Raw genomic sequence first — 23,706 nt, 5'->3', positions numbered from 1 at the left:
TAAATGTGTGCAAGGACAAAGACTTCTTGTCTGAGGGGTGGCCTCAGCCGTAGATGTTATCTTTGTTTTAGTCCGCTAACAGCCAAGGATTTCAACAAAGTCAATGAAGATAAGATGACAGCATGCAGACGAAGCAGAGACTTCAAGGACCTCAACGAACATAAGATTCCAACACCCAGACGAAGCGGGGACAAGGCGAAATTACTAGGCCCCTAAGCACATTCCGTCACGTATCGTGCGTCCTGGACCTGCTTTGCATAATAAATGTGACCACTCCTTTTAGAGGCGGACTTAGTATTGTTGACTGTGGAGCTCCTGAATAAATAGAGGGACGCAAGAGCTGGACCTTAGAGCGAAGGGCGAGACTGTGACTAAGGGTCCGGCTCCATGCGTTCTCCTCATGAGCTAAATTGAACTCTGTCTCTGATTGATTCCTTGCTTCTTGTCTGATTAATAGATGTCATCAGTGTTTGAACCTGACATTCCCAAAGGAGGCGTTTAAAAAAAAAAGCAGATTCATTGATTGTACTAAGCGGGAGTGTTTGGCGCCGGGATTAAACGGCCGTGGAGTTTGACAGCTGACAGCCCGACACTGATTGATCGATCAGTGCTTAGTGAGAGCAGACTTCATACAAATCGTAACTGGATTGATGAAACGAGATGGGACGGCGTGGACACTCACCATCTCCTTTGCGGCGGTCCGGTGCTGTCCCTTTGCCGTGGCCCACGGAGATGTAGAGGAAGCCGTCCATGAAGGCAGACACTTCGGACAGAGAGGGGTTTTCAGAACATGGATCAAGTCTAGGGAAATCTGCAGAAGGGGAATAGATTAGTGCCGGGACGGGAAACTTCTGTGATGGCGATGTCATCGACAATGACTGAGGGCCGGCGACACATTACATTAGTGGTGTTAAAGTTAAAGTTAACATAACCAGAAATCATGATCATAATTAAAGAAAAAAATATTTTTTAATTTATTTTCCCTAAATATTTAAAGGTATTCATATTCAATTCATTTCATATTATGCTCCGGTGCTGTTGTTTTTAGTCTTAGTTAGTATCCAATCAGAATTCAGCTATCTTATGTTGCCATGCTGTACTAAATCCACCTGAGAAGCTTAAAAAATGTGTCTCCTCAGTTCCCAAACGTTTACTGAGTGTTGTTAAAAGGAAAGGCCATGTAACACAGTGGTGAACATGCCCTTTCCCAACTACTTTGGCACATGTTGCAGCCATGAAATTCTAAGTTAATTATTATTTGCAAAAAAAAAAAAAGTTTATAAGTTTGAACATCAAATATCTTGTCTTTGTAGTGCATTCAATTGAATATGGGTTGAAAAGGATTTGCAAATCATTGTATTCCGTTTATATTTACATCTAACACAATTTCCCAACTCATATGGGAACAGGGTTTGTATTTTATCACTTTTAATATGTTTTTTTGCAATTTTAATTTTGACAGTACCACGCAAGATATGTTGTAATTGATGATGCGTTTTAACTGATTTTTAAATGCGCCAGAAAATAACCCGTTTTGTACACTGTTGATGTGTTTCAATGCAAGGTAGTGCGAAAATGTGCTTCAGTATAGTATTTCTCCAGCAATGGTCATGTGGTGACATAAGTGATGGTAATTCGAGAGGTAATCATTGAAGTCGGACATCACTGAAGGCCTAGGTGGGAAACGCACGGCCCGCCACTGCATTACATATAACAAAAATGTATGTAAACTCCTTTAGTGAATATACGACGTTTATAAAGAAAATCTAAACCGTGTTTCCTCCCAGAACAGCACATTTTAGAAGATTTACTACTACAGATTTCACTGCACAACACACAGTTTCAAAATACCACCAGGACTCGTCATCACACTAACTGAAATCAATGATTATGCCAGCAATTATTTCATGAATCCTGAACACTTAGCAGGAGGGCTTGGAGGGGGAGAAGCGAGCCAGTGTAGCTTATGCTGATGGCTCCACACAGGAGCAAAATCAAGCACACGCAGTATCTTGGCTTACATTTTTACATCTAAGTAAGGACGTAACGATAAGCGGTAATAATGATAACCGCGGTCAAAACATCCGACGGTTAGCATTGCCGTTTTAAATTAAAAAATTACCAAAAAAACGTGACTGATAACTGCACTTTGATCGACGCAACGGACTGCCTGGCACAAGCCATGAAAACAAAAAATACTAACGTCTTTCCACATTATATATATTTATTTATTTTATATATATATTTATATATTATTTATATATATTATTTATTTATACATGCACCTTATTGCTTTTTTATCCTGCACTACCATGAGCTTATGTAACGAAATTTCGTTCTTATCTGTGCTGTAAAGTTCAAATTTGAATGACAATAAAAAGGAAGTCTAAGTCTATTAAGAAAGTACAGACCCCAACCTGGAGGTATACAAACAAAAGGCCGTCGGAGTGACTAAGCTAAACAATTGTGCACATTGAACGAGTGATCGAGGATTAGACTTGTACTAAGACAAACTTTATTGATTTAAAGGGAAATTGTTCCACACAGTAGCTCAGTTACAAAGGATGGAAAGGGTAAGGATGGAAAGGATAATGCAGGTATAAAGTAGACTAAAAATGTACCACAGGAGGTGTATTTACGTACATTCAGGGACCGCTGAACAGAGTGGGATGACACAACGCCAGAAATAATAAATAATAATATTAATAGATTTTATTTGTTACACACTTTTCATTTCCGTAAATAAACCTGCTACAGTACAAACTAATATTTAAAACAAAGTATCAGCGAAGCATAACAAACAGCATGTGCATATTGTATATACCGCCCCCCATTTTTTGTATATATTGTTTTTCAAATCACCTGACTTGTATACTGTGTATATGTACATAATTTATAAAAAAAAAAATGTTAACGTTATTTTTTATATATTATTTTTTATCTTTTATTATTGAATGTATCAAATGTGATGAATATATAATGGACGACAATGGAAACAAGCCTTTTGGCTTTTTGTGCCATCCATTTGCCTTTTTAAAGCATTACATGGATTAAATTGTTTGAGATGTCAATAAACGTCTCAATCAATCAATCAATCAATTTATTTTAGTTATTTAAAAAAAAAAACAATCAGTGAAATGAGTGTATGAGTACTTCTTCGAGCATTCAACAATACTGCGATGAAAATGATAAGAAATGTTCATATCGTTACATCCTTTCTAGAGATGTCCGATAATGGCTTTTTTGCTGATATCTGATATTGTCCAACTCTTAATTACCGATTCCGATATCAACCGATACCGATATATACAGTCGTGGAATTAACCCATTATTATGCCTAATTTTGTTGTGATGCCCCGCTGGATGCATTAAACAATGTAACAAGGTTTTCCAAAATAAATCAACTCAAGTTATGGAAAAAAATGCCAACATGGCACTGCCATATTTATTATTGAAGTCATAAAGTCCATCATTTTTTTTAATATGCCTCAAAACAGCAGCTTGGAATTTGGGACACGCTCTCCCTGAGAGAGCATGAGGAGGTTGAGGGGGGCGGCGTTGAGGTGGGGTGGTGGTGGGGGGGGGTAAGGGGTAGCGGGAGGTGAAAATTGTAGCATCCCGGAAGAGTTAGTGCTGCAAGGGGTTCTGGTTATTTGTTCTGTTGTGTTTATGTTGTGTTACGGTGCGGCTGTTCTCCCAAAATGTGTTTGTCATTCTTGTTTGGTGTGGGTTCACAGTGTGTTGCATATTTGTAACAGTGTTAAAGTTGTTTATACGGCCACCCTCAGTGTGACCTGTATGGTTGTTGACCAAGTATGCTTGCATTCACTTGTGTGTGTGAAAAGCCGTAGATATTATGTGATTGGGTCGGCACGCAAAGGCAGTGCCTTTATGGTTTATTAGCGCTCTGTACTTCTCCCTACGTCCGTGTACCACTCCATACAGCGGCGTTTTAAAAAGTCATAAATTTTACTTTTTGAAACCGATACCGATCATTTCCAATATTACATTTTAAAGCATTTATCGGCCGATAATATCGGCATTCCGATATTATCGGACATCTCTAATCCCTACATATGAGCCTCCTCTCTGATCTTTTTTTACTTTTAGTATTGAGTAGAAATTTGGTTGTTTACAAAGTACAAAGAAGAATCCTGAGAAACATTTTCTACTTGGGGAAAAAAAGGACAATCTTATTCATCTCATGTGATTTTCTACTTATTTTACTATTTATTGAGAAGTGTATTAATTGTGAAATAAATTGTGTATAAATGGAGAACATAAAGTGAATACACATGTTAGTAATTGCTATAAAATGAAAGAGGGGTGGGAATAAAGAATATCTGTTTTTTCCTAATCCTTTTTGAAGATGTTGTAATGAGAAACTGAAAACATGTGATGCATCATATTGTAACTAGGGATGTCCGATAATATCGGCAGCCGATAAATGCTTTAAAATGTAACATCGGAAATTATCGGTATCGGTTTCAAAATTATTGATATCGGTTTCAAAAAGTAACATTTATGACTTTTTAAAACGCCGCTGTGTACACGGACGTAGGGAGAAGTACACAGCGCCAATAAACCTTAAAGTCACATAATATCTACGGCTTTTCACACACACGAGTGAATGCAATGCATACTTGGTCAACAGCCATACAGGTCACACTGAGGGTGGCCGTATAAACAACTTTAACACTGTTACAAATATGCAACACACTGTGAACCCACACCAAACAAGAATGACAAACACATTTCGGGAGAACATCCGCACCGTAACACAACATAAACACAACAGAACAAATACCCAGAACCCCTTGCAGCACTAACTCTTACGGGATGCTACAATTTATACCCCCCGCTAGCCCCCCCGCCCCCCCCAACCTCGCCCCCTTCAACCTCTCAGGGAGAGCATGTCCCAAATTCCAAGCTGCTGTTTTGAGGCATGTTAAAAAAAATAATGCACTTTGTGACTTCAATAATAAATATGGCAGTGCCATGTTGGCATTTTTTTCTATAACTTGAGTTGATTTATTTTGGAGAACCTTGTTACATTGTTTAATGCATACAGCGGGGCATCACAACAAAATTAGGCATAATAATGTGTTAATTCCACGACTGTATATATCGGTATTGGTTGATATCGGAATCGGTAACTAACAGTTGGGCAATATCAGAATATCGGATATCGGCAAAAAATCCATTATCGAACATCTCTAATTGTAACTGTATGCCTGTTTGAAATAAACTTCAACCTTCCATGAAACTTTCAAGAAGAAAATGACCCCTGTGGAGCCCATTAAAATCCAGGGCCGGGAGGTGGCAGTAGTTTAAAGTTAAAAAGTTAAAGTACCAATGATTGTCACACACACAATAAGTGTGGTGAAATTACCCTCTGCATTTGACCCATCACCAGTGGGGCAGTACAAGTACCTGGGAGTCCACATGAACAGCAGACTAGACTGGAAGGACAACAGCAAAGGTGTATACAAGAAGGGCATGAGCAGACTCTTTTTCCTGAGGAAGCTTAGGTCCTTCAATGTGTGCAGCAAGCTGTTGGAGATCTTTGTTCAGTCTGTTGTGGCCAGTGCCCTGTACTTTGCAGTGGTTTCTTGGGGGAGCAGCGCCAGCAAAAGGGACTTAAAATTGACTTAAAACCAAACTATTGGCAGTTGGAGGCATTTGTGTCAGTGAGGGACAGGAGGACATTGGACAAACTGCTGGCCATCATGGACAATCCTGCTCACCCACTCCACCAGACAAGTGAGGGACAGCGGGGCTCATACTCCAACAGGCTCCTTCAGCTTCGTTCCCAAAGTGTTCGATTCAAGAACTCCATCCAGCTGCATAACCACTCGCCAACAGCAATAAATGATATTTGTCTATTACCTGACCGCTTCTATGATGGCTACTCTATGATGGCTACCTCTCTTTGTTTATAATGTATATTTTCTGCTGCATCTACTCTCTATTTTATGTTGCCCTTTTTTTTTCTTTTTTTTTGCTGCAGTTGTTACATATACTGCAGTAACGTGCAGTCAGGGGAGGCAGGTGAGGCAGGGCCTCACGTGCCATCATGGAAAGAAAAAAAATGTAAAAAAAAAAAAAATGTAAAAAAATGTAATTGTTATATGTATCCAGTGATTATACAATAAAGTTATTTTCCATTTAACTTCACCAGTTTTAGATTATTTTTATTCAAAATCGCTGATTTTTCACATTTGCCGTTCAAATACTGAGAAGAGACTTGCGGTGAGTCAGCAGCCAGTTGAGGCACGTCACTGAGTTGAGCCTCGCTATGGATTGCGCAATGACTCGGCTAACTGCTGGCCTGCTGTGCAGTGAGACCGTATTGCTATATGAATTATATTATACATTTCCATAGTTTAGTTAGCTGAGGTATATAATGTACAGTGTATTTTGTCAACAACTGTATATGTGTAACGTATTTCTTGTGCTGAGCAATCATAAAACGGCTGCAAAGACGCACTGTGTGAGGCTCCAGTAATCCCGCCTCATGGTGGTAGAGGGCGGTAATGATCCCAGAGATCATTCTTGCGACTACTCGGCTGCAGAAGAAGTGACAACAAGCAGCAACAGTTAGCAGCGATCGTTTATTTTTTCCTCTTGCTTGGACTTTTAACATGGAGGATTACATATCTAAAATAAAACAGTTTTCTAAACTGGACTTTCAATTGAAGCAGGAGGTAATACTTAAAGGAAGATCTCCATCGAGACAGAGAGACTTTTAAAACTGAAGAAAGGTAAGGAAGACTTCTATAAACAAGTTATCAATGCTTTTGTTCAAAAGGAGCGGCGCATGGACTTCATTTATAAGTAAAGGTAAGACCATAATAACGTTTTATTTTTTTGTGTGCTACAGTTTGTATGTGTAAAGTTAAAGTTAAGTTAAAGTACCAATGATTGTCACACACACTAGGTGTGGTGAAATTTGTCCTCTGCATTTGACCCATCCCCTTGATCACCCACTGGGAGGTGAGGGGAGCAGTGGGCAGCAGCGGCGCCGCGCCCGGGAATCATTTTTGGTGATTTAACCCCCAATTCCAACCCTTGATGCTGAGTGCCAAGCAGGGAAGAATGCTGGTATGAGCTTTTAAAAATAACCCGTTAACTGCTGCCAATCAAATGGTGAATAAGATACTCTTTAGGGTTCATATGTTTGTAAATCTGACTGTGATGAAGTCAGTGCCCCACCAGTCATGAACCTCACCGCACGTCACTGATATACTGTAATATTGTACATGGTAATTGGGATGTGTTATATATTGTATATATTATTAAAAATATATTATAATATAATAATATATGATATACTGTATATATAATATGTAAATAATACATATTGGTTATATTTTATATTGCTAATATGGTGCGATTTTAGTCTACTTAGTACCTGTATTATACTTTCCATCCTTACCCTTTCCATTTGAAACTGAGCTACTGTGTGGAACAATTTCCCTTGTGGATCAATAAAGTTTGTCTAAGTCTAAGTCTAACCATAAACCAGATCCCCACTGAGAGTTGACGTAGCGAATGTTACAGCAAACCCGGTAAGATCCGCCCAACATACAGTGTCAAACCCATCCATCCATCCATTTTCTACCGCTTGTCCCGAAACCATCACAGTATAAGTTACAAACTCTCCCTGTTGGTGGACGGTGGTACTGACAATCATTTTCAGATGTATATTTTCAGGTTTGTTTGTTTTTATTCACGTCTAATCCAGGGGCTGTATTAATCAAATGCCCTGTCCAAGGTCCATACGTTGTCCAGGACTCCCTGACAGTACATTGAGTTTGAGTTTATTTCGAACATGCAAGCATACAACATGATACATCACAAGTTCCAGTTTCTCTTTTCAACATGTTCGAAAAGGAATAGGAAGAAGCAGAGCTTATTTAATCCTGCCCCTTTTCTTTTACATAGCAGTTGCTAAAACTTTTCTTCACTTCCTGTTCTCAATTTATTCACAACATACTCCATAAGTAAAAACAATAAAAATTAATAAATAATAAATGGTGAAGTAAGTTATATTTCATATGGTGAGATGAGTAAGATTATCTAGAAAATGAATGGATGGATGAAATAAATGCAGAATGTTTATCATGGTTCTTCTTATTTGTACTTTGTAAACACTTTAAGTTTGAAGAGTTTCTTGAAGTGGATCATATTAGTACATTGTTTGATTTCTTTGCTTAATCCATTCCATAATTTAATTCCACGTACATTGTAGTAGGCCACTGCTTCCTCTTTTTAATTGTGCGGCTGCTAATGAATATTTCTGCCTATTTTAATTTTCTCTGACCCTTGACGCCAAAATTCATGGTAATTCTTCCCACCCGAATATAACTTAATCATTATATTTGTATTTCGTGGGTGTATTTTTTTTAATTACTTTTGTTCAATTTGTGTAAAAAGGCTTATTATGGAAGGTATCTCTCGGGGTTTGGCACAATGTGGACACCCTGGGAATCTACACTAATTATATCTAATTAAGTTGACAAATTAAAGTAATGTATTAAAATCATCCTAATCAATTATTTATAACATTTTTCATTAAAAGGTTATTCGGCTTATTTGTTTAAATGTTCTGTTTTTTCTTTTAAAAAAGACAACTAAACAAACAATAAGTATTGATTTTTTTTTATTAATTAAAAAAAATAGCAGCTTTTCATAAGGGACACTTTTATTTCATTTGATTTATTTTGTTGTCCATTTTTTCCTGCTTTCATCATTACATTGAAGCTGCCACAGCAAGAATGCAAACATACATCTACGGCAGTATTGTATGTTTCATCTACTTATGGCAGGGATGTCAAACTCGTTTTCATTGAAGACCACATTGCAGTTATGGTTGCCATTGTAACAGCGAAGAATGTATGAATTTGCCTCTGGATTTCATTATCAATTACCGTATTTTTCGCAGTATAAGTCGCTCCGGAGTTTAAGTCGCACCGGCCGAAAATGCATAATAAAGAAGGAAAAAAACATGTATAAGTCGCACTGGAGTATAAGTCACATTTTTTGGGGAAATTTATTTGATAAAAGCCATCACCAAGAATAGACATTTGAAAGGCAATTTAAAATAAATAAAGAATAGTGAACAACAGGCTGAATAAGTGTATGTTATATAAGGCATAAATAACCAACTGAGAACGTGCCTGGTATGTTAACGTAACATATTATGGTAAGAGTCATTCAAATAACTATAACATATAGAACATACTATACGTTTACCAAACAATCTGTCACTCCTAATCGCTAAATCCCATGAAATCTTATACGTCTAGTCTCTTACGTGAATGAGCTAAATAATATTATTTGATATTTTACGGTAATGTGTTAATAATTTCACACATAAGTCGCTCCTGAGTATAAGTCGCACCCCCGGCCAAACTACGAAAAAAACTGCGACTTATAGTCCGAAAAGTACGGTATATATATATATATATATATATATTTTTTTTTTTTTTTATTATTTTTTTTTTTTAAGTAGACTGCAGATTTTACAGTAAAAACTTTACATTTTACTGTAAAATATAGTGTTTTTTGTTTTTACAACATTTTACGGTAAATGGAAAAACAGTATCACTGTTTTCTTCTGGGTTCTTTTGGGGGGGGGGGGGGGGGGGGGGGGTTACGGAGAAAGCTGTTGCCAGAATATTTGTGTTAAATTTACATTGTTTTTTACAACATTATATTGTGAATGGAAAAACAGTACATGTTCTTTTCATATTCTAGCAATTTAGCTGCCAGTTTTTCTACCGTAAAAACAAATGCATCGTTTTTCTATTTACAGTGATACACCGTTAAAAACAACCACCGTAGATTTTACAGTCAAAAATTGGCAGCTCAGTCAACAGAATTTTTACGCAAAAAACAGTAGTAGTTTTTTTCAATTTACAGTAAAGAACAACATAACATTTATCGTCATTTTTATCAATTTGATGGGTAGTTTGCTGTAAAGTGAAGTATTTTTATTTATTTTTATTTAAACAAAAACATGATAATGTACTGTAGTGTTGTCCCGATACCAACATTTTGGTACCGGTACCAAAATTATTTCGATAGTTTTCGGTACTTTTCTAAATATAGGGGACCACAAAAAATTGCATTATTGGCTTTATTTTAACAAAAAATCTTAGGGTACATTAAACGTATGTTTCTTATTGCAAGTTTGTCCTTAAATGAAATAGTGAACATACAAGACAACTTGTCTTTTAGTAGTAAGTAAGCAAACAAAGGCTCCTAATTAGTCTGCTGACATATATGTCATTTTCCTTTTATTATTTTGTCAAAATGTGTAAGGACAAGTGGTAGAAAATGAATTATTAATCTACTTGTTCATTTACTGTTAATATCTGCTCACTTTCTCTTTTAACATGTTCCATCCACACTTCTGTTAAAATGTAATAATCACTTAGTCTTCTGTTGTTTGATATACTTTACATTAGTTTTGGATGACACCACAAATTTAGGTATCAATCTGATACCAAGTAGTTACAGGATCATACATTGGTCATATTCTAAGTCCTCATGTGTCCAGGGACATATTTCCTGAGTTTATAAACAAAACATAAATAAATAAAAAAACGAAAGAAGATGGTGTGATGCAAAAATAGTAGTATCCACTAGATACGCTCCTGTACTTGGTATTATTACAGTGGATGTCACGTGTAGATCCACCAATAGCGTTTGTTTATATTGTGATGCCGGTGAGCTACGGCGCTATTAGCGGACTTTTCAGAGGCGGTATAGTACCGTTTATGATTCATTAGTATCGCGGTACTATACTAATACCGCTATACCGTACAGTCCTAATATACTGTAATATTTGTTGCAATATTGGATACTATTCAAGTTTAAAAGGTATGCAATTTCAAGCAGTACATATATTTTTTCTGTCAAAATGAAAATAATCAATTACATTTAGTGAGAAAATATTAAGGTGTTTGAGGGCCAGATAAAATGGTGTCGCGGGCCAGATCTGGCCTCTGACTTATGGTACATAATATCGCAAATCCATGTGGTTCTTAAAGGCCTACTGAAATGCGATTTTCTTATTTAAACGGGGATAGCAGGTCCATTCTATGTGTCATACTTGATCATTTCGCGATATTGCCATATTTTTGCTGAAAGGATTTAGTAGAGAACATCGACGATAAACTTCGCAACTTTTGGTCACTGATAAAAAAGCCTTGCCTGTACCGGACATAGCAGACGAGTAGCGTGACGTCACAGGTTGTGGAGCTCCTCACATCTGCACATTGTTTACAATCATGGCCACCAGCAGCGAGAGCGATTCGGACCGAGAAAGCGACGATTTCCCCATTAATTTGAACGAGGATGAAAGATTTGTGGATGAGGAAAGTGAGAGTGAAGGACTAGAGGGCAGTGGGAGCGATTCAGATAGGGAAGATGCTGTGAGAGGCGGGTGGGACCTGATATTCAGCTGGGAATGACTAAAACAGTAAATAAACACAAGACGTATATATACTCTATTAGCCACAACACAACCAGGCTTATATTTAATATGCCACAAATTAATCCTACATAACAAACACCTCCCCCCTCCCGTCCATATAACCCGCCAATACAACTCAAACACTTGCACAACACACTCAATCCCACAGCCCAAAGTACCGTTCACCTCCCCAAAGTTCATACAGCACATATATTTCCCCAAAGTCACGTACGTGACATGCACATAGCGGCACGCACGTACGGGCAAGCGATCAAATGTTTGGAAGCCGCAGCTGCATGCGTACTCACAGTACCGCGTCTGCGTATCCAACTCAAAGTCCTCCTGTTGTCCCAGTTCTCCACAGGCCAATGGTAAAGCTTGACTGTCATCTTCCGGGAATGTAAACAATGAAACACCGGCTGTGTTATCCGGCACAACAGTCAGGGGGTGCATTCTACGGCGGGGGTGCGTTATCCGGCACAACACCTGCCGCAATACACCGCTTCCCACCTACAGCTTTCTTCTTTGCTGTCTCCATTGTTCATTGAACAAATTGCAAAAGATTCACCAACACAGATGTCCAGAATACTGTGGAATTTTGCCATGAAAACAGACGACTTAATAGCTGGCCACCATGCTGTCCCAAAATGTCCGCTACAATCCGTGACGTCACGCGCTGACGTCATCATACCGAGACATTTTCAGCAGGATATTTTTCGCAAAATTTAAAATTGCGCTTTATTGGCATGTGTTGCAATGTTAAGATTTCATCATTGATATATAAACTATCAGACTGCGTGGTCGGTAGTAGTGGGTTTCAGTAGGCCTTTAATGCAAACATTCATGTCCAGTGAGTAGAATGTAAAGAAGCCAATGGCCTTGCGCTACATGTGTGGTAACAGCCTCCCTGTCTGTGTCTTCCAAACAGCCCCTGAGGGCTCCTAAAGCTGGACCCGCCTAAGATGGGACTGTCATGTCTGCAGGCTTGTCAGAGGAAGAGTCTGGCCTTCGCTGATTGGCTGCGTCCCCAGTGAAGGGAGGTGACATGACAGAGTGCTCAATTAGCCATCTGGTCGCCCATGGCAACCGGCGGAAAGCGGTATCCCGCGAGCAGCGGTCGGCGGGGCGACGAGTCGCACATCCAAATAGAGCCACAAAGCATAAACGCTGCTATAATTGGCTACATGTGTAAGGCAGGTAGAATCCTGATGATAACACAAAAGTAAAAGGGCAGGAGACGACGTTGCACGGTGTAAAAGCGTGCACACGTTTGCTCCCCTGAGGAAAAACAAAAACCTTCATTTTGCCAAACACATCGCTCCAGCACTAGTGAGGACAATTTGTGTTTAAAAAAAAATGTGTTGCACACATAATGACGTGAATAGTGTTGCTTGTATCTGCACATAAAGCATTTTTAATATGTGGGGAGATCCATACATTGGCGGAAGTCGCGGCGAAAAGCCCTCCGCTTGCCATTTAAGGAGATGCCACATGCCGATGCATGCTGAGTTCAGGGAGCAGGCGGGCGGAAAGGAAGGAGGGTTTTACCATAAAAATATTTTACATTTATGTTATCCTGCAGGAGAGCTTGGTGTGCACGGACAAAGTTGTGCACAGCATTGAATTGCATGAAGGGGGGATGCTGGCTGCCACAAAAGTGTGCAAGAAAAAGGCTTTTGTCCTTTTGGCAACGAGGAGGACACGAGACAGGCTGCACTCTGTTGCTAATGTCCCACACCTGCAGCACTTTACAACCAATTAGAGACACCGGAATGCGGTTCACACTCCAAGGACGGGCGTCACGAGGCCAAAGAGGGAATAAGTTTTGTCCAGCCGTCAAAACACAACGCTGTATGTCAACAACATGCCTTTTATATATTGGAATATGGGACCCATTATTTAAATTTGTTTTAACTATTAAATGAACCAAAAATAGGACTTATTTTATCTTTGTGGAAAATATTGGACACAGTGTGTTGTCAAGCTTATGAGATGCGATGCAAGTGTAAGCTACTGTGACACTATTGTTCGTTTTTTTTTAATGTTTTTTTTTTTATGGATGTCCGATGATGATGTCAATGAGAGATTTTTAATCACTGCTATGTTGAAATTGTTATTAATATTGAAGCTGTTGTTGATAATATTCATTTTTGTTTGACTGCTTTTGGATTGTTTTGTGTCATGTTTGTGTGTCCTCTCAATTGCTCTGTTTATTGCTATTCTGGGTGTTGCTGGGTCGGGTTTGGTTTTGGAATTGCATTATCATGGTATTGTTGTGTATTGTTTTGTTGGATTGATTAATAAAAAGAAAGAAAGAAAAAAAAAACATGTGTTTTTAATTTCCTCTTCTTATCATACAAAGTGAAGTTCAAAAGACCCCTAATGATAAATGGGTTATGTGTTGTGGGTTCTGCGATGAGGTGGCGACTTGTCCAGGGTTTACCCCGCCTTCCGCCCGATTGTAGCTGAGATAGGCTCCAGCGCCCCCCGCGACCCCGAAGGGAATAAGCGGTAGAAAATGGATGGATGGATGGTGTTGTGGGTTATACTTGTATAGCGCTTTTCTACCTTCAAGATACTCAAAGTGCTTTGACACTATTTCCACATTCACACACACATTCACACACTGATGGCCCTCACCACGACCCACCAGGAGCAAGGGTGAAGTGTCTTGCTCAAGGACACAACGGACGTGACGAGGTTGGTAGAAGTTGGGGATTGAACCAGGAACCCTCAGGTTGCTGGCACGGCCACTCTCCCAACCGTGCCACGCCGTCCCCATGACATCATTAAAGGCCTACTGAAATGCGATTTTCTTATTTAAACGGGGATAGCAGGTCCATTCTATGTGTCATACTTGATCATTTCGCGATATTGCCATATTTTTGCTGAAAGGATTTAGTAGAGAACATCAACGATAAACTTCGCAACTTTTGGGCGCTGATAAAAAAGCCTTGCCTGTACCGGAAGTAGCAGACGAGTAGCGTGACGTCACAGGTTGTGGAGCTCCTCACATCTGCACATTGTTTACAATCATGGCCACCAGCAGTGAGAGCGATTCGGACCAAGAAAGCAACGATTTCCCCATTAATTTGAACAAGGATGAAAGATTTGTGGATGAGGAAAGTGAGAGTGAAGGACTAGAGGGCAGTGGGAGCGATTCAGATAGGGAAGATGCTGTGAGAGGCGGGTGGGACCTGATATTCAGCTGGGAATGACTAAAACAGTAAATAAACACAAGACGTATATATACTCTATTAGCCACAACACAACCAGGCTTATATTTAATATGCCACAAATTAATCCTACATAACAAACACCTCCCCCCTCCCGTCCATATAACCCACTAATACAACTCAAACACCTGCACAACACACTCAATCCCACAGCCCAAAGTACTGTTCACCTCCCCAAAGTTCATACAGCACATATATTTCCCCAAAGTCCCCAAAGTTACGTACGTGACATGCACATAGCGGCACGCACGTACGGGCAAGCGATCAAATGTTTGGAAGCCGCAGCTGCATGCGTACTCACGGTACCGCGTCTGCGCATCCAACTCAAAGTCCTCCTGGTAAGAGTCTCTGTTGTCCCAGTTCTCCACAGGCCAATGGTAAAGCTTGACTGTCATCTTCCGGGAATGTAAACAATGAAACACCGGCTGTGTTATCCGGCACAACAGTCAAGGGGTGCATTCTACGGCGGGGGTGCGTTATCCAGCACAATACCTGCCGCAATACACCGCTTCCCACCTACAGCTTTCTTCTTTGCTGTCTCCATTGTTCATTGAACAAATTGCAAAAGATTCACCAACACATGTCCAGAATACTGTGGAATTTTGCGATGAAAACAGACGACTTAATAGCTGGCCACCATGCTGTCCCAAAATGTCCTCTACAATCCGTGACGTCACGCGCAGGCGTCATCATACCGAGACATTTTCAGCAAGATATTTCGCGCAAAATTTAAAATTGCACTTTACTAAGCTAACCCGGCCGTATTGGCATGTGTTGCAATGTTAAGATTTCATCATTGATATATAAACTATCAGACTGCGTGGTCGGTGGTAGTGGGTTTCAGTAGGCCTTTAACATCTTTTTTCTTCTTTCTATCCCCTCCTGCTCCAGTCCAGCTGCGCCAAATATTAAATAAATCCATTTAATAAAGTCAAATACAAATTAGGCAATGATAATAGTATCCCGCGCTTCTCTTTTGTAAAGTAAGTCTGTACAGCAGCATATCCATTAACAATATGATTTGCCTGAGTGGCTGGACAGGACACCAGCAAATAATTACCCGCAGGATACGTGACGTCACCATCGCGGACCGCCTCCGTGCTGTGCCATCCGTCAATATTGTAACATCCAAAGTAACGGAGGCTCAGATAGATTCCCAGTTTGTCTTTCTATATTTCACAAAATGCAACATTCCTGTACAACGGGCTTAATCTCCTTGTCCAGAGGTGGGTAGTAACGCGCTACATTTACTCCGTTACATCTACTTGAGTAACTTTTGGGATAAATTGTACTTCTAAGAGTAGTTTTAATGCAACATACTTTTACTTTTACTTGAGTATATTGATAGAGAAGAAACGCTACTTTTACTCCGCTCCATTTATCTACATTCAGCTCGCTACTCGCTAGTGATTTTTATCGATATGTTAATGCACGCTTTGTTTGTTTTGGTTTGTCAGACACACCTTCAAAGTAGGATCTATGCAAGACTGCGTTTCACCAATCAAATAGTCACTGTTGACGTTCGACTCCATTTCACCAATCAAATGCAGTCACTGGTGACGATTGACTGCGTTTCACCAATCAAACAGAGCCAGGCGGTCACATGCGACAAACAACAAATTTAAGCTTACATGAACTCAACATCAAATTTGAGGAAGCACATCGCGGTAAGTAACATTAGTAGATATTTTGGCCGTCACCGTAGGCTGATGTTGGCTTCCCTGCTATGAATCACTGTCAAATGTACATTGTGTGGGGACATTTATTAAAGGGGAACATTATCACAATTTCAGAAGGGTTAAAACCATTAAAAATCTATTCCCAGTAGCTTATTTTATTTTTCGAAGTTTTTTTCTAAATTTTACCCATCACGCAATATCCCTAAAAAAAGCTTCAAAGTGCCTGATTTTAACCATCGTTATATACACCCGTCCATTTTCCTGTGACGTCACATAGTGATGCCAACACAAACAAACATGGCGGATAGAACAGCAAGCTATAGCGACAGTAGCTTGGATTCAGACTCGGATTTCAGCGGCTTAAGCGATTCAACAGATTACGCATGTATTGAAACGGATGGTTGTAGTGTGGAGGCAGGTAGCGAAAACGAAATTGAAGAAGAAACTGAAGCTATTGAGCCATATCGGTTTGAACCGTATGCAAGCGAAACCGACGAAAATGACACGACAGCCAGCGACACGGGAGAAAGCGAGGACGAATTCGGCGATCGCCTTCTAACCAACGATTGGTATGTGTTTGTTTGGCATTAAAGGAAACTAACAACCATGAACTACGTTTACAGCATATGAAATACATTTGGCAACAACATGCACTTTGAGAGTGCAGACAGCCCAATTTTCATCAATTAATATATTCTGTAGACATACCCTCATCCGCTCTCTTTTCCTGAAAGCTGATCTGTCCAGTTTTGGAGTTGATGTCAGCAGGCCAGGGAAGGTAGGGTCGATATTCTTCTCTTGATCATCTTTGGTGGCATAAGGGACGGTGTGAGCCAAGACATCTAGGGGGTTTAGCTCGCTCGTCTGCGGGAACAAACTGCCGCCATTGCTTGCCGTGCTACCGAGGTCCTTTGTCCCTGAATTGCTCACACACTGGCAGATTCAATGGGGGTCTGGCGGCAGATTTCTTTGACTTTATCGTTGGAAATGCATCTGCTATGAGTGTCGCAGGATATCCACACATTCTTGCCATCTCTGTCGTAGCATAGCTTTCGTCGGTAAAGTGTGCGGAACAAACGTCCAATTTCTTGCCACTTTCGCATCTTTGGGCCACTGGTGCAACTTGAATCCGTCCCTGTTCGTGTTGTTACACCCTCCGACAACACACCGACGAGGCATGATGTCTCCAAGGTACGGAAAACAGTCGAAAAAAACGGAAAATAACAGAGCTGATTTGACTCGGTGTTTGTAATGTGTTTGAGAAAATGGCGGATTGCTTACCGATGTGACGTCACGTTGTGATGTCATCGCTCCGAGAGCGAATAATAGAAAGGCGTTTAATTCGCCAAAATTCACCCATTTAGAGTTCGGAAATCAGTTAAAAAAAAATATGGTCTTTTTTCTGCAACATCAAGGTATATATTGATGCTTACATAGGTCTGGTGATAATGTTCCCCTTTAACGCACTGCAGCCTCATAGACACACACACACACACACACACACACACACACACACACACACACACACACACACACACACACACACACAAACTCACACACACACACACACACACACACACACACACACACACACACACACACACACACACACACACACACACACACACACACACACACACACACACACGCATGTATAGAAACACCAATCAGAAGTGAACAGTGTGTTTACCATGAATTGATTTACGTGGACCCCGACTTAAACAAGTTGAAAAACTTATTCGGGTATTACCATTTAGTGGTCAATTGTAAGGAATATGTACTGTACTGTGCAATCTACTAATACAAGTTTCAATCAATCAATCAATGTTCCCAGGTGCAGCCCACACCTATCAGTTTATGGTTTGCGTAAAGGCGAACTTGTTATTTTCCTTTGTAATCTCTGCCTACTGAGCCTATGGTGCTGTTAAGTTATTGTGGCTCAATTTGCCTTAATTGTTTTTAGGTTAATGTATTATTATTTAATATATATTATTGTTTTAGTTGCTTAAGAGATATTCCTGGCTCTGAATTTGCTCATTGCTATTTTTATGTTTTTGTGCATTATTTGTTGCCGTCATTAAACGAACAGGTTACTCATCAGTTACTCAGTACTTGAGTAGTTTTTTCACAGCATACTTTTTACTTTTACTCAAGTAGATATTTGGGTGACTACTCCTTAGTTTTACTTGAGTAATAAATCTCTAAAGTAACAGTACTCTTACTTGAGTACAATTTCTGGCTACTCTGCCCACCTCTGTCCATGTCCCACTCGCTTTTCCGGCAACATTTTAAACAACCTTTAAAATCTCCACAACAGACCTCACTTTTCCTCCTTGTCCCAGGAGTACCGCACCCCAGTCAAGCCATTGGCTAGAACTCTTTGGCGTCTGTGGCGACACCGACTTGACACGTGGAAAATAAATATATTTGCCATGTTTTCCTTTTTACCTTATTTTAACATCTTTGGGGATGTATGTTGGGTTTTACAAATTTGAAAAAAAAATGTAAGCATGTCACTTTTATAGAATGAATTTGAAGATGAATACACCTATGGCTGTTCTCATGTATGAGGTTATGGTTTGTCACGACTTGGACTATGGCGTGGTTTGTTCTCCCGAGGTGCAAAAGATTTGGACCATACGTGGCGTGAAGGTGAATACATGATTTATTTAAACACTATAACTACAAAAAAAAGAAAAGCGCGCACAGTGGCGGAAAAACGACTTGGCTATGAAAACAAATACTTGCACAAAGGCAGAAACTATGAACAACAAAAAACACTAACTGTGGCTTAATAAACAAAAACTTACTTGGCATGGAACCAGCATGAAAAAAGAGCAGCAAGGGTGTGTGGAGAGTGTGCAGAAGCATTAATGCGGGATGTCACCAGAAAGACAAACTGAAAACAATGAACTTAAATACTACAGACATGATTAACGAAAACAGGTGCGAGACTCAAAACGTGAAACAGGTGCGTGACGTAACAGTGCACAAAAAGTCCAAAAACAAAACCGAACATGACTAAAACAAAACATGGTCACACAGACATGACATGGCTATTGTCATGGCATTCATCTGATCAGTTGTCTTAGAAGACGTTTGGCTTCTCATCTGTAGTTTTCATCAGTTCATGCTCACAGAGTAGGCTTGGACAGATCTGAGCACTTGGTGCCAAGGTCCTAACTATTAATCCTCTTAACATGAGGAGCGTACACACAGGAAGATATGATTTTGTTCTTTTGTGGTGTAAAAAAGAATGTGTCCAACAAATGTTAATGATAGAATCAAATCATTAAGTCACCGTATCGAATCTTAGTGAATCGTTCATACACTAAATCAAATCGTTCTGTTTTGTATATAAATAGTCTTTTAATCGCATCGTAACCCGTGTATTGCAATGCGAATCGAATCATCCATCACAAAGAGATTTACATCCCTAGCGTCACCAGGGTTCTCCATTGGAGCCAATCCTGGGGGGTCGGGCTCATTGGCGAGCATCTGTTGGCAAGCCCCTGTTGGCCAGGCCTGCCCCTATGGCTGCCCAAAGAGGCATTGTGGGTTCACAATACAATGGGCTCACTACTCAAAGGTGGGGTCGTAGAGGTCGGGTGCAGCGTGAGATAGGTGGCAGGCGAAAACAGGGACCTTTTGGAATGCAACGTATTTCTTGGGGAAGTAAGGAGCCTGAGGTGGTGCCAGAGTTTGAGAAAGGCTCTCACTGAAATCAGTCATTTCAAGAGTGTTTGGATCCTCTTTCACTCTGGCGTTGCCAACGATAACAAGCAGCGGCAATTGGGGGGGGAAATGTGTTGCTCTGTCTTAGTGCCTGCACATTGGGGTTTAATCTGGTGGACAAGATTGTAGTAATTTGACGATTGACTTCATGGTCTTGTCGTCAAACTTGCGGTCTTATGTCTTGTACATTTGGATGAAGAGAGAGGCGGATCTGTCAAACGATGAGCACCTGGTGATGAGTTCGATCCAATGGTGGGGGAGGATACTGGTCAGACCTAACAAGCCCAAACGTTATGGGAGCATCTGCTAGGAATGCCTGGCAGAGGATCCATTCAGAAAGCGTTTCAATTCCCACCACCGGGAGAGCTTGGACCATGTTCCCAGGAAGGCAGTGGATATTGGGCCCCATGGGGCCATGTTTCGTGGGCCGAAAGGCAAAGCTTTTAAACAGTTAAATAGTTTTAAAACACCCCCCTATTTAGTTAACCGAATAGTGTCTGTTACTTTACATATTCACCATCTACGAAAACAAAAATAAATAAAAAATAAATGATTGCCTGGTGTAGTTTTTTTTAAATAATTCCACAAGATTAGCTGCATTTAACATTTATCGTATTTTCCGGACTATAGGACGCACAGGACTATAAATCGCACTGCAGATGAGCAAAAGGCGCACCGAATTATAAGGCGCATTAAAGGGGTCATTTTATTGTTATTTTTTTCTAAATGTAAAACACTTCCTTGTGGTCTACATAACATGTAATGGTGGTTCTTTGGTCAAAATGTTGCATAGATTATGTTTTACAGATCATCTTCAAGCCGCTTTCTGGCAGTCGCTTAAGGATGCGCCGTTTTGTGGGCGGTCTTATTTACGTGGCTCACCTTCAACAGCGTTTTCTCCCCGTCATCTTTGTTGTAGCGGTGTAGTGTGCAAGGACCGGAGTGGAAGAAGTTGCAAAAGATGGAGCTAACTGTTTTAATGACATTCAGACTTTACTTAAATCAATAACAGAGCAGCATCCCCTCATCCGTGGCTCACTGGTGCAACAACAACGCCTGAAATGTGTCCCATGAAAAAACGTCTACTGGAACTCCCTAATAAGTAAAGTTCCTTGGGTGAATAATGTAAACTCACTACACCGGTATGTTTTCGCGTTTTCATGGCAAATTTACTGACAGATATAAGTAAGAACTTTACACTACTTTATATTAGAAATGGCAACAGCGGAGGATGAATGTCACATAACAAGAAGATAGAGAAAAAGAAGAAGCTTATCGACTATGGTGTTGGCACCGACTACAAAGGCAGACACGCGCAAATATTCAGGACTTATGCAGATCCCAAATACAGATCAGCAGGTACCAGAAGGTAAGAAAAGTTGCTTTTGCATAATATTGCGAAACAAAACGCCAGATATGTCTTACCTTATACACACACCATAATAATACTTGTATGTTGAAGCACAGTACAATCCATCAAACGGTGCAGCTTCATAGCTTCCCAAAGTCATACTAAAACATTTTGATAGAATTTTGAGTGTCGTGTGTAATGTTCTATATTTTTAATGGAACATATAACATTTTGGTGTTGTTTACTTGAGTCATATTGCAGTCTACACGGATCGCTTATGTGTGACTGCCATCTACTGGCGCACCGGGTTATAAGGCGCACTGTCGAGTTTTGAGAAAATTAAAGGATTTTATAGTCCAAAAAATATGGTAGTACCATTATAGGTTTGCAGCTTTATCTTTGCACGTGCTTTAAAATGTTGCTACTTGGTGTGAAACCAGGGATGAACTAAAATAACATTTCGGCCCTGGACTTTTTGCTCCAGATTCAAAATTAGATTAAAAAATTCCTTCAGAATACTTGTGTGAAGCTGAGCCCCTTGTCATTTGAAATATTAAAATACCAATGGTGTTCTTTTGTTCTACATTTACACAAACGTTGTGTATGTGCAGGTCAAAGGCTTTTAAGTCATTTAAAAAGATATGTTGTGGCCAGTGACAATATGAAGCCCCCACTGCCACCCATTTCCAAATCTCACCAGACTTGTTCCAAATATTTGTGCTGTCAAAATGCACAATTGTGCTATTATGATTTTAATGTGTTTACCATTTTAATATCCATACATGTGATGTCACACAGTTACAAGCCTTGATGGCCCGACCCTTCTCTCACCAGCTCAGTCTCTGTTAGTGTTAGAGAGATGGGAGACAGAGGGCGATCTGTAAACCGGTATGTAGGGAACATTGCCATAAATATTTCCAAAGTGTCGTTGTTAGTTACCCCTCGCGGGGACTGTCTGATGGCGACCAGACTACCAGCCTAATAGTGTAATAACGCCAACTTGTCTACCTACGTATACAATACCAATGGGGCATACAGTATAGCTATTGGATGATACCCTTGTGGCTACCATCTGATGGCTACAACACTGTATGCTGTGTTAAATGGATTTTGATCAAAACTGTTGCATTTTATAAACGTCTGCTCTATAAAAGATGCTGCTAAAATACTGTAACTTGACAACATTGCACACTGATTTTCGAAAGACTCGCGATTCTTACTTGTAACGATTCTTAATTGATCAGAAAAATCTTTAAACTAATTTAAAAAATATATATATATATATATATATATATTGTGGCGGGCACTAGGACCATGCTCACACTCAGCAGAATGGGTGTGGTTTGTGTGTCTTCTTGGGCACACTATAAAAGTGCATATTTTGTATTATTGTACATTCTCATGTTGGCAGTCTGACAATAAAGACCTGAGAGAAACAACGCTGTGTTTCTTGCATTTGCCACATTGGTGACCCCGACAATGTTTCACGCAGAAGAGGAAGCAGTGTCTTCATCGGCCATGTCGCCCCAACTCCAGCAACCTGCATTACCCGCGGGGACAAAGCTTCCGGAGTTCTGGCAGAGCGACCCGGCATCATGGTTCCAGCACATCGAGGCACTTTTCCACCTGCGAGGAATCGCCGGCGACGACTCCCGGTATTACTTGGTCGTAACAGCCCTCGACCAGGCGACCACTCGCCGCGCAATGCAGCTGTTGCGAACGCCTCCACAGCGCGACAAGTACGCTGCACTAAAGAATCTTCTACTTCGGAGATTTACTCTAACTGACGCTGAGAGAGCAGATAGACTTTTTTCCCTGCCGGGTTTGGGCGATAGCACCGCCGTGGATTTAATGGACAGTATGCTGTCGCTGCTGGGCTCCGAGGAGGGCGGGTTCATTTTCCCGCATCTTTTCTTGCGGCAGCTACCACCTGCGGCCCGTGCGGTGCTAGCTAACTCCACTTCTTTGGCCTCCGGCGATTACCGGGGCTTGGCCGAAGAAGCTGACCGGGTGCTTCTGGCTTCCAGACGGTTTGCCGTGCAGAGCGTAGAAGCGCCTCCCCTGCAGACGATGGAGAACGCGGACCCAGCGGTAGTGGCGGGAGTCGCTACCCGGAAAAGGCGCGAAGCGAGCCAGTGCTTCTTCCATCAACGATTTGGCGCCAAAGCGCGACGGTGTGTTCCTCCATGCTCCTTCACGGCCCCGGGAAACTCCAACGCC

At 40.5% G+C, this 23,706-nt stretch overlaps 1 protein-coding gene across 2 annotated transcripts in view; it reads right to left on the bottom strand.

Annotated features, from left to right (window-relative positions):
* Positions 1 to 23,706, bottom strand: part of arap2 (ArfGAP with RhoGAP domain, ankyrin repeat and PH domain 2) — a 321,200-nt gene that overhangs the window by 106,519 nt on the left and 190,975 nt on the right. For both annotated transcript variants that reach the window (XM_061961001.1, XM_061961002.1), the window contains exon 15: positions 683 to 811. In XM_061961001.1, coding sequence (XP_061816985.1) covers positions 683 to 811 — 129 coding nt within the window. The remainder of the gene's footprint in view (positions 1 to 682; positions 812 to 23,706) is intronic.

The sequence above is a fragment of the Nerophis lumbriciformis genome, linkage group LG05 (assembly GCF_033978685.3).
Source record: "Nerophis lumbriciformis linkage group LG05, RoL_Nlum_v2.1, whole genome shotgun sequence".
NCBI classification, from domain to species: domain Eukaryota; kingdom Metazoa; phylum Chordata; class Actinopteri; order Syngnathiformes; family Syngnathidae; genus Nerophis; species Nerophis lumbriciformis.
The sequence above is the reverse complement of the archived record's forward strand: the minus strand, read 5'-3'. Positions and strand labels throughout refer to the sequence as shown.